This window comes from Nyctereutes procyonoides, unplaced genomic scaffold (assembly GCF_905146905.1).
Source record: "Nyctereutes procyonoides isolate TBG_1078 unplaced genomic scaffold, NYPRO_anot_genome, whole genome shotgun sequence".
Taxonomy (NCBI): Eukaryota; Metazoa; Chordata; class Mammalia; order Carnivora; family Canidae; genus Nyctereutes; species Nyctereutes procyonoides.
The window spans coordinates 68,199,996-68,212,174 of record NW_026575142.1 but is presented as its reverse complement, the minus strand read 5'-3'; the positions used below and the strand labels follow the sequence as shown (position 1 = coordinate 68,212,174).

Sequence of the window (12,179 nt, the reverse complement as noted above, 5' to 3'; positions counted from 1 at the left end):
GGGCGCCCTCTGCTGGTGATGAGATGTTCCAGGGATGGGGACATTTCCTGATCTCCCAAGGATTGGTCCTGGGAGGGTGACCGGTGACACGATGAGACAGGAGAGGAATGCCTAGAGGAATGCTCCAGAAGGAAGCCTTCAAGAATGAGCACCAACAACACTTAGGTTTATCAAGCTCCGTCAACGCTCTTCAGGGAGTCAGGGCAGCACATTTCTTAAGTTGATGCTGGTTTGTGGTACCAGTTACTTTCTACCCAAGAACTATATACTGTTGGCTTCAGGTCAAGCCCATTATTGTCTCATTATTGATGATTTTCTGGAGAATCAGATACTTTCATTCATCTGGAAAAGGAGAGAACTCATCTTTAGGTTTTTCTTTCTACGGAAACAGCTCCTAGTGCATGACACCAGGTCACCACAGGGCCTGGAATGTTTGCCATATTTAAGAACTCAAATTCCTTCTCACTTACCTTTTCATTCGACTTTGCCCTAAGGAACGGTGCCAATATTTCAATTTCCCATTTGTCCGCAGTCACTCCCTTGTTAAGGCTCATCCGACGTCTCTCAGAACTCCAGCAATATCCTCCCACTCCCAGCTTTCTCACTCTCAAATGCATCCTCCACAAAGTTGCCAAGATTCTCTCTCTAAACCATAGAACTTTCCGTGTTGTTCTGTGTTTAAAACCCACATGATGGGCAGCCTGGGTGGCTCAGCAGTTTAGCGCCGCCTTCAGCCCAGGGCCTGATCCTGGAGACCCGGGATCGAGTCCCACGTCGGGCTCCCTGCATGGAGCCTGCTTCTCCCTCTGCCTGTGTCTCTGCCTCTCTCTCTCTCTCTCAAATAAATAAAAATCTTTAAATAAATAAATAAATAAATAAATAAATAAATAAATAAAATCCACATAATGAAATCCATCTTCCTTTGTGCCTTCTTTGTGCCTTCTTTGCCTGCTCTAAACTCAGAAAATTGATCCTGCTGGGCATTCCCACTCACCCTCCTCCTTCTAACTTCCAAACCTGTGTTCAAGTTTTACCCTATGCCTATGGTGCCCTTCTCAGTCTCGCTCCCCTATGTTTGGCTAACTCCCGCTCAGCATTTTAGGCTGATCCAGGCTTTCATATGTTTTAGGTCCCCCTCTCCAACACACCAACCCTCTCATCTGCATTAGTGTATATATCAATTTTTCCATTTTACTCATTGTAACGTAATTATCTGTGTATCTTTGCATCTCCACTAGACCCTAATGATAGAAAATAGCATATTCATCTTAGAATCTCCTTCTTTGTGGAATGAAATAATTCATGAAGTAAGTAGCTATGAATCTAATAAAAACCTTTCTCGGGCCCCTTTCTATATCCATATGGCCAATCTGGTTCTACAGATCTTTTTTTCATCCCGGAGAGTAAGTGGGTCCAGATGTCAAGGGATACTACTTATAAACTCAGATAAAAGGAGACACCCCAGGAATGCTCCCAATATGGCCACAGGCTGTCATTGTCCCTGCTAAACACAAGTCTGAGAAGTCTTGACTGGGATAAGATGTCTTCCCCATCATAGAATCCGAAACCAGCAGTGACTGACATTTTTGAAACTAGAAGTTTTCATGTTACTCTCCCTGCCAAAAATCCTTCAATTGTTCTCCATTGTCTACAAGGCAAAAAATTCAAATCCATCTGTCTGGAATCCAAGGCCTACCATAACCCGTCCGAAACATAATTTTCTGGACTTTCTTCCCTTTCTTCTTTTACACAGACCCTCTGCTTCTTCCCAGATCCTATATTATACTTCAAAGCCTCGCATGTGATACGTCTCTGGAAAACAAAAAACAAACAAAAAACAAAACAAAGCTTCCTTTTTCTTCAGCATCACTTTAAAATAATGCTAGCCATCCTTGAGGTCTCAGGGTTGAATCAGTCCATTCCAGCCAAGAGTAATCATTTCCCCCTTTACTGCTCTGTACTTCTTAGTTAACATTATATACTTAACATTTGCATAGCTGCTTGTGTGTACAAAACTGCCTTGTATTTTGATTACTCTTTTCAAATATTGTCATATCAATAGTTAATTTGGCATCTCATAAAGGTCAGTATCATGTCTATTATACATTTCCATGTTACCATGACGCCCAGTCTTGCCTATTGTAATAAACATAATAAACATTTGCTGATAATATTGATAACCATATTTGGGTGTTCCACACAGAAAAAAAAAATCAATGTCAATATCTAACCTTCATATGTAATCTAAGATGAGCTCCATTCATCTAGACCTCTTCAACCAAACACACATTTATTTCTGTAGAAGAACCACATATCTCTTGACATGTCCAGGAAAGAAAAGGTAACTGTGTCAGATTAATAAGCCAGAACTAACAAGAAGACATGACTACTAGTGAGACAAGTGTGGAATGGCAGTAGAGGAGGAGGACCAGGTATCAATAGGCAAAAATAACCACACCCCACACACACAGACTTAACCACAGGAATATGATTTTTAGAGAATGTACCACTGGTCAATAGTTTAGCAAGAAATTAGCATCAGGGAAGTCCAACCAAAGATAATGGAGTCTTGTAAAATATGCACAGAAAAAGAATGACAACATGCAAGTAGTACAGAACCATGCCTAAGAGGCCAACATTTGATGACATATCTGGTTGAATTCTGACCCTGCTGTTAACTTTTTGGAAATTAGCCTCCTCGATTTAAGGAACCAGACTTTCCTCATTTCATAGCTTGGTTTCAAGGATTAAATGAGATGTAAAAGCACTTACTATATGTATGAGAAGCCCTCTCTAAATATTGGTTGCTGTTACAAATTGTAATAGTGATACTATTATTATTGTTTTTTATTATCAACTGAGAATCAAGAGACAGGCAATATTTTAAATTCCAGATTAGAAGCAGACAGCAAACTTCAAAAAAAAAAAAAAAAAAAAAAAACCACCCACTATCCATTGCCAGGCAATCTTGCAGGAGCAAGCATGGCTAGAACCCCAGGATAATAAAAATCTGGAGTTACAGTCAAGGCAGAAACACATTAACTAGATTTGGTCTGCAAAAGGTAGAGACTTGGTGTCTGACAACTCTCAGCTATTAGAGTTAGGCAATTAGGCACAGAGGCAGACTTGTTACAAAGGTAGAGAGACCAAAGTATACCTTCTTCAATGCTCACCAGCCACTGAAATACGTGAACTCAGAACACTGTATGGGCTGAGGCCCGTGATGAAAACCAAATGACCAGGAGTAGTGGAGTGGGGGGAAAGCATGACCAGAGCAAAGTGCAAACAAAAGCAAATATAAATTATTGAGCACGAAATTAGTCAAGGTTCTCCAGAGAAACAGGAAGTAGAAGTATATGGAATTGGCTCATGCAATTATGGAGCCTGAGACGTCCTACAATCTGTAGTTTGGCAAGCTAGAGATTCAGGAGAGCCAGAGGTTTGGTTCCAGTCTGAAGCCAAAGGCCTGAGAACTTGGGGAGCCGATGGTGTAAATTCCCACATCCACGTTCAAGTCCAAAGGCAGGAGAAGGCTGATGTCCCAGGTCAACAACAATCAGAGAGCGAGTTCTCCTCTACTCAGCCTTTTTGTTCTATTCTGGCCTTCAGTGGATTAGGTGAGCCACACCCACGTCAGGGAGGACAATCTGCTTTACTCGGTGTACAGATTCAGATGTTAATCTCACCCAGAAACACTCTCCCAGACACGTGTTTAATCAAACATCTGGGCACCCTGTGGTTCAGTCAAAGCTGACACAGAAAATCAACCATCGCAAGCACCTACTATTTGCCAGGTATTGTGTGAGGCACTGTAATGGCAGGCCCTGTGGCTTAGAGCCCACAGCAGCGTTGCCACTCAAACTCCCAGTGTTGATGGGAATGCTCTGTGTCAGTCAATGTAGTAGCCACTAGCTGTGCATGGCTATTGAGCACCTGAGATGTGCCTCCCGTATCCGAGAATTGGGTTTTAAATTTTAATTTTAATTCTTTTAAAAAGAAAGAGTCACATACGGCTGGTGGCTATCATACTGGACAGTACAAGTCTAGGAAAAGAAGGTGACGGGTGATTCCAAAATGGTAGACTCAAGCAGGAAACAGAAGGTTTGGGTTGAGGGAGGGTAAGATGGAATTTACTTACACAGAGTGGTCAGGGAAGGCCTCACTGAAGAGGTCACCAATGTTTAAGCTAAAGCTGAAAGGCCCAGATCTTGAGAAGCAGCAGGCAGGTTAAAAAAAAAAAAAAAATGGAAGGAATAGATTCCAGGTAGGAAGAACTAACATGCAAATGCTCCAAGACAGGAAAATCCATATTTGCTCTGAGCGACGAATAAGCCACACTGATGGGCCATATGTTGAAGAGGAAAACAAGGGCAGCCTATCACAACAGCAGTAGACCACAGAGGGAGCGTGGACTCTATTTTGAGGTCTTTTATATTTACATAGTTTTTAAAGATCACTGTGGCTGAGGGCTGTGTGGAAAATATGTGAGCCTGCAAAAGGCAGCTGTGTGTGTGTGTGTGTGTGTGTGTGTGTCGTGTGTATGCGTGTGTTTACTTGAGTGGATTTGATGGTTTGGTTTCCCTCCTGATCAGAATACAATCTCTTCAATATTAGTGTATGTTTGTCTTCAAAAAGGAATATACACCGTAATCAGTCTTAATCAACCTAAATGAACAACATGCACATACATGTGTTCTTCCTTAGGAGAAAGGAAACAACCTCCTAAGTATGTTGACAATAGGATTCTGTGGTTAGAACTATCCAACAGACCCGCTTCTAAGAAGTGTGTATACCAGTTACGTAAAGGCAGTAGCTGCGTACAAACCCCGTAGGATTATCCTTAGACTCTTGGGAGAGGTCAGTTTCCGAGTGTAGGAGAAAGAAAAGGAGGAACTTAAACAAGCTGAAAAAGACAATCATGTAACTCACTAATGTCAAGCAAAGGGGACCCATTGAGAAAGATTAAAGCTCCTGAGGTTAATTAATTAACCTAGGGAAGAGAGATTAATAAATTTTGGTGAGGATATGTAGAACCGCTATCCAGAGGATAGGTAAGTCCAGGTAAGTTGCTTTAACCCTGGAGAAAAAACTGAAACCAGCAGACTTAAAACTGCAGAAGATGCTATTTATGGCTGTGAAACTAAGGGATCAGTGAGGAAGGCAGAGCAATGTCCTTCTGTGGAGGTCTTTAAAACAGAATAGATTCTCATCAGTCTCATTTGAAAGGTTTAAGTGTGATCCTGCCTAAAGGCAAGGTGATGAACGAATGACTTTTCAAGGTCCCAGCCAGTCAGCCCTGTGAGAACACACAGCTGATGGTGTGCTGTGATTTTCTTTTGTTTACCCATATCTTATTGTTTTACACCACCAAGTGGCCACACTGAGTAGAAATGTTACGGATTTTGAATATGAACGTAGGCCCTGAGAATTGTCAAGAGTATACTCTCATAACCTTAGAACTGCACAGACCATTTGGAAACATTCCATCTGTAAAATCACCTCGCATGAAAATGCTTGAACATCGTGATCCATGTATGGTATTAATTTGGAAAGCAAAACGGCGGGTACCTATCTTATTAATAATAACATGTCACATTCTTGCATCGTGTATTTGCTGTTCTGTGAGAATGGGATTTGATTCACGATAAGCTGAGTTAGGGCAGAAAAATCTTTTATTTTAGATACATATATATTTAAAAGCCAGATTTTGGCCCTTTTACATTTAACAGATGTATTAAGTAAATCAAATGTGACTTCAGAGACACTTTTCTAAAATGTAATCAAATATCGTATCAGAAGAAGAGTACAGTAGGCTCGCAGGGAAACTGACATATGAGTGAAGGCATCATGTTAGAAAATAAGTTCAGGTACAGCACAATAGGCTAATGTGCTTCTGGTACATTTCCTCTTCAATTTATGTTAAAAATAATCAGCATCCATGAGCATTTATTAAACTCCAATGTGAGCTAAATGTTGGGTTCTACATCGGGCAAGCCCACCCTGTCACTCCATTCCCACGCCCCCTCTAGAACAAAGGCACTGTTAAATGCGAGCAGTGAGATAATCCAGAGTATCCTTCTGGTAGCATCCTACCAAGATACGTAACTCTATAGCCCTCAGATTTTTGTAACAATAATTTAATTTTTTGACTTTAAAAAATTAGGTAATGTGTGGTCATTAATTCAACAAATATTTATGGTGTGACTACCACACCAACACTGTTCTAGGCACTGGGGATAGAGCCGTGGATAAAACAGACCAAACTCCCGGCCCTCAGGAAGCTTGCATTCCAGGAAAGACCCAGATAGTAAATATTTTTGGCTTTGGTATGGATAGTATTGGAATGTGGTCAAGGGAGTCCTCACTGAGAAAATAACATCTGATAAAGTCCTAAAGAAAGGAGTGAGTATGTTCTAGAGAAGGAACATCCCAGAACAGGGATTGTCCAATGCAAAATCCCAGAGGCAAGAGTGTACCCATTCTTTTTGAGCAACAGCAGAGTAGACAGCTGGTCTGGCGCAGAGTAAATCGGAAATGAGATCAGAGACCATATGACAGGGGACTCAATGCCATTTTAAAAACTGGCTTTTACTCTGAGATAAGAAGCCTTTGCAGTTTTAAGCACAGTAGTGATCTGCTCTGGAGCACTAATTTTATTTTATTTTATTTTTTTTTGCCTGAGAAACTGAATGGATGGAGAAGACTATTAGAGATTGGAGCAGGAAAGTAAGGGAAGGTTAGAGTCTCAGGTATAGAAATATTAAGCTTGAAATAGCTACTGAGTATCCAAGTAGAAATGTGAAGAAGACAATTTCTACAAGTCTTGAGACCCAAAAAGAAGTTTAAGTTCAGGATATACGTGTGAAGGTTGTCAACCCATACGCTGTATCTAGAACCATGAAACTGGTGAGATCACCAAGGGGTCACATATAGAAAGAGAAGGGGTCTAAACATCACAGCTTTGGGCACGCCAAAGGTAGGCTTTCAGAGAGATGAGAAGATACTAGAAAAGGACACTGAAAAGAGCAACTAGTAAGATAGAAGGAAACAGGAAAGAGCGGAGTTGTGGAACCCAAGTGGGAAAGTGTATATTGGAAGAGGGAACAAGCTGTTGCATCACTTGCACCTGGGAGGATGTGCAAAATGAAGACTGAGAATTGAATCACTGTTTTAGCAGCGTGGAAACCATTAGTAGCCTTGACAAGAGCAGTTTTCAGTGAAATAGTAGGAATAAGAGCCTTGCTGGAGTGAGTTCAGGAGCGAGCAGGAAAAGAGAAATTAGAGATAAGGAGTATACATGGCTTTCCCAAAGAGTTTCTGTGGTCTTGTTGTTGTTATTTGTTGTTTGTTTTTTTTTGTTTTTGTTTTTGTTTTTGTTTTTGTTTTGTTTTGTTTTGTTTTTGTGTGTGTGTGTGTGTAGAAGGAAAGAATTAAGATGAGAACTGGGAGGGAAGTGGATCACAAGAGGCTTTGGGGATGTTTTATTTTAAGACGGCAGAGACAACAGCATTTCCGTGTGCTGGTAGAAGAGGTCCAGGACAAAAGAAGAAAATGAAAAAGAGGAAAGAAAAGGAATGAGAGCGAGAGTGAGAGCGATAATGAGAGAGAGAGAGAGAGTTACTAGAGCAGTTCCATGGGTAGGATGAGATCTGATGCAGAAGTATGGGTGAGTGGACCAGGTTCACGCTCTACTGTGTAAAATGCTTAACCTGGTGCCAAGCACTAGCAAAAGCTCAAGAGGGACAGATAGGAAACCACCCACTGTCACTGAAAGGGAGTTGGCTAACGTGATCCTCCAGTTTTGGTGCAGCTACAATATTCAGTAGATTAATGAAAGTAAGTTGAGTAGAATAACGACAATGAAACAAAGACATTTAGAAGCAACGTTGGGTCACACTGACTAGCCTCCAGGATGTTGGTCTAAAGGTAAACAGAGATACCTGAAGGGAAGTAGGAAGAATGACGGTTACTGTTTACATTTGATTCATGAGGCGAGTGTGCCAGAACCGGGATCCCACAAGGTACTTGACTCCCCGTAGACGCTGAGTTGATGAATTAATTATCTTTGCCCTTTATAAATTCAGTGTGATTAAAGACCCCTGTCTCTTGCCTCACAGATGCTGCGTGGTATAATGTTATTTCCATGCTCTTTTCATGTTCTTCCACTGAATTTTATACTGATTTGTAAAGGCTCGGCTGGAGGACAGAGCTATGATAGGGAACCAGACAAAGGAAGGTGGGTGGTGAAAACATAACTGCCACTTCCACTAGAAAGAAAATGGGTTTGAAGCAACTACAATATAAATTGTGTTCCCAACATTAAGAGAAATAATTTATACTTATTTATATATTAGCAAACACATAGCTTTGTGAAACCATACTTTGTTGTTTAATACTAGTATCTTTTTTACTATTAGAATAATTGTGCTTCACTGAGGTCAGGTAATAAATTTCAATGAATCTTAATTCTTCACTTGTTTCAATACCATTTTGGAGATGTGTTCGTTTGGAAGAAGACTTGAGCCCCCAGGTGTAATAAAATTATATTTAAGAATGTAGCAATTTGGCAACACATCATTACAGAAAGAGCAACTTTTGGAAAACATTAGTAAAAATACTAAAACTGATTTTACAATGGTGAACTTTAAAAAATTTTTACAATGGTGAACTCAAAACCAAATCACCAAAAGCATTAAAAATCCAGGAAAGCTCCAGAAACCCACTGTTGGGATCTTTTTCCCTCACAGCTGTTCCAATCTAAGAATGACGATCATGAACGTGATGGAAACTGCCCATTTACCGTTTACTTAACTCAAGACTCTGTACCTAGGATCCAGGGTTTATCTTTTACATTTTTCGCATGTTTCAAAATTGTAAAGTTTCTTTCTTGAACTCTGCACAGTAATCTGAGCACGATGCATATATTGTCCCTAAAGAGAAAACAGTAGACTGAAATATTTAAGGGGGCCTGTGGCCAGAACCTATAGAAGCTGCCTAACTGTTGATTGGCAGTTATATCAATGCTCGCCTGATGTTGCTCAACCTCCTAACTTATCTTACAATTAGGCAAACTATACCAAATCCAGCGTGCCATATATTTATGGAAGTGAAGTCTTATGGAACACAACCCCACTCATTTGTTTACTTATGGTCCGTAGGTCCTTCCACAAGGCAGTTACCCCATGGCCCACAGAGCCTAAACTATTTACTATCTGACCCTTTACAGGAAAATTCTACTCACCCCTGGTTTAACTAATGGCTGGTGTCCTCATTAAACAATATTTGTTGATCCATATCTACACATCCAAATGGTAATGAGAGGAGAAATCAGAGTGCAGAATCAAGTCGTCACCTAAGAGTACCCAACTTCTATAAATACGTGCGTGCTGTCTTTGAGAGTGAGATTTTTAAAATTTTTCATTGATTTCCTAAATTCAGAATTTGTTAAATGGATTTCTATTAGGTGACAGGTACCTAAGTAGACTTCCTTTTTAGGTAGTCATGAGAGGAAAATTTTTCCAAGTGTTTCTATCAAATGCAAATTTTGAAATTCACTTTTGCCCCCTCTCATCTATAATTTTCATAACTTTTTTTCCTACTTCTTACATATTCACACAACATCAAAACCTCCTAGCTCAGTTTATCTTATCAGTAAATTAGGGCTTTGGAAACTATAAAAAGGGCTCTTAAAAGATTATATTCCTAAATTATTGTCATTTATTTTGAAATGTCAGTGGACAGCTCCTTTCCAATATCACACATGTAAAAAAAATATATTGAGCTGCATAACCCTCCAAATGGTGGTATTTTTTCCCATTGTTATTTTTTAAAGTCCTAATTTTTGTCTGTCCTGAGCCAGAATCTAAGCATTTTAATTCTTCCAACAGAGTACCATAGTAAGTTTATAGCTGCTGCGCTTCAGACAACCTATATTTAGGGAAGGAAAATTTCTAATTCAATTTACAATGATGTCAAGAAACAACACATATCTGCAGGCAAAGATAAGAAAAACATTCAGGGGTACACCATGATAGCTCTACTTAAATAAATAAAATTTTGGTACTAGTGATTTGGTACACAGGATTATTATATGTTTAATTGGCTAACGTGACAATTTGGAATTACTTCTAGTCACATTTAATTGGATTTGGAATCTCTGGAGAAGAGAAATAGAGAGGCCTAGCAGAAACAGTCATAAAAGTAAACTGTTTTTCCAAAGGGTGCTAAGCAATGAATTAATATCAATTGCGCAATAGTTTTTAATACCCTCTCAGCTTAATAAGACTAATTCAGTGGTTGTACACACTAGATACTAGAACCAATTCAATTAAACACAAAAGTTGGGGGAGGGGAGTGTTTGTTGAATTGGAAAATTTTTTATTTTTACTTTTAAGGAGGCCAATGCAATCACAGGTGAATGATCTTTAATTCAGGTAAAATCTGAGATATGCTTAAATAGCACTACAATAGTTACCTGTACATGCTAAGCTAGTTTGAAGGCATTTTAGAGTCCATAAAATATGTGCTACTCTATAAATGCTTTGAAGCTTAATAAGGGGCAACCAAAACAATGCATTCCTTCATAGTCTTTAAGTATTCTTACACCGTACAAGCAGAAGAAAACATCTAGAAGACAAATGGCTGATTGTTTCTCTCATAGTTTTACTTTAAATTAAAAGAAACAACAGAAAACAAAAACCACCCTACTTTCTGCAGTCTAAAATGTGCCGCGGCTTTGCTTAATATTCATCTAGTCAAATTGATACATTACAAAATCTTCTTCCTCAGTATTTATACATATACTACTTGTTATGGTTTTCCTTCTGTCCTATAAATTTATTTATTTTTTAATTGTCCTTGTTCTTAGGAGTGCCATGATTGCTGACTACATGTTCTGGCTCTGTGGAGGAAGTGAGCAGTGTATAAGCAAGCTCATCAAACTGTATTGGCAGGTAAAAATTGATGTCCCAACTAGGGAGGAGGAGCCCATCTCATTTTTAGAACCAGAATGAAGGATTGGTGCTTAGAAGACTGCTGAAAAAGGTAGCTCTGGCCATATCAATCAGAAGGTCACTACTCAGTAGTAATGTATTTGTAAAGAAGCAGATTGTCTGTGACTAATTTTAAGGGCAAAATTCAAGGTTGTTAGCCCTTGGCCCATACTTCAGTTTTACAACCCAATATAAATTTTAGACATCCCAGAAACTATTTTCCCAAGCATGCTGTCCTAATGACACGATCCTTTAAAATATGAACATTGTATTTTCATAGATTATTTTTGATCTATGATCTGTAGAAGCAGACCCTAGAAGTAATACCAATTACGTAACGAAAGAAAATGCAAAGATAAGTTGTATTTGTTGGGCAATATTTAGTGTTTGGAACACATATAATAAATTGCAGATCTTTTTTCTCACTTATTATTCAAAATGGCATCAAGAAGTCATATCAAAGGTCAATTAGATCCCAAGAAGAGAGTGGTAATCTCTTAGAATTATAAAGAGAATTTAAAATTCACTGGTTCAATCTCCTTCACAATACATAAATCTATTCGCTTCCTGTCTGCTCTCAGCAAATTGTCAACAACTTTCTACTGAAATAGATCCAAAATGAAGAGCTCATTTATTCCAAGAAACAACATCTGATTTGCTAATTACTAAACTGTTTACCTCATGTAAAATGAATTTCTACCCCTTTAGAACTTCAATCCAGTGGTTCCCAGTAGGGAAACAAGGACCGAGGAAACCCATTTCCAAATGAAATTGTTTCAAATATTTGAAAGTCAGCTACAAAAGCCAAATCCCTCCTCTGTATCTTCTCCCCTCTAGAGTGTGTGGTGTCTTTTATTCCTTATACATCAAGATGATTTAATTTAATTTTCAAACCAACTAGAACAAGATCTGCTAAAACACAAATACGAAAGGGAGAAATAATTATTAATAGTCTCCTGATGCTTCCTCACTTTTCCCATATTTTCAGCTACTGTGTCCTGGCCCTCAGTTTTCTGTCTCCATATCATGTGTTATCTTTATTAGACAGTAAAGTATTAGATTTATCATCTAAAGTGCTCAATAATTTAGATAGTTCCATCTAAATATTTGGAGCACAATTTACCTATTTATAAAAAACTAAAGGTTTACATTAGTCCTACTATACTTGAGACTTGTGATTACTTGGGG

At 39.0% G+C, this 12,179-nt stretch overlaps 1 protein-coding gene across 1 annotated transcript in view; it reads left to right on the top strand.

Moving 5' to 3' along the window:
* Window positions 1-12,179, top strand: part of SPATA16 (spermatogenesis associated 16) — a 195,259-nt gene that overhangs the window by 103,107 nt on the left and 79,973 nt on the right. The window contains exon 4 of the mRNA XM_055308435.1: window positions 10,868-10,952. Within this exon, the coding sequence (XP_055164410.1) occupies window positions 10,868-10,952 (85 nt within the window). The remainder of the gene's footprint in view (window positions 1-10,867; window positions 10,953-12,179) is intronic.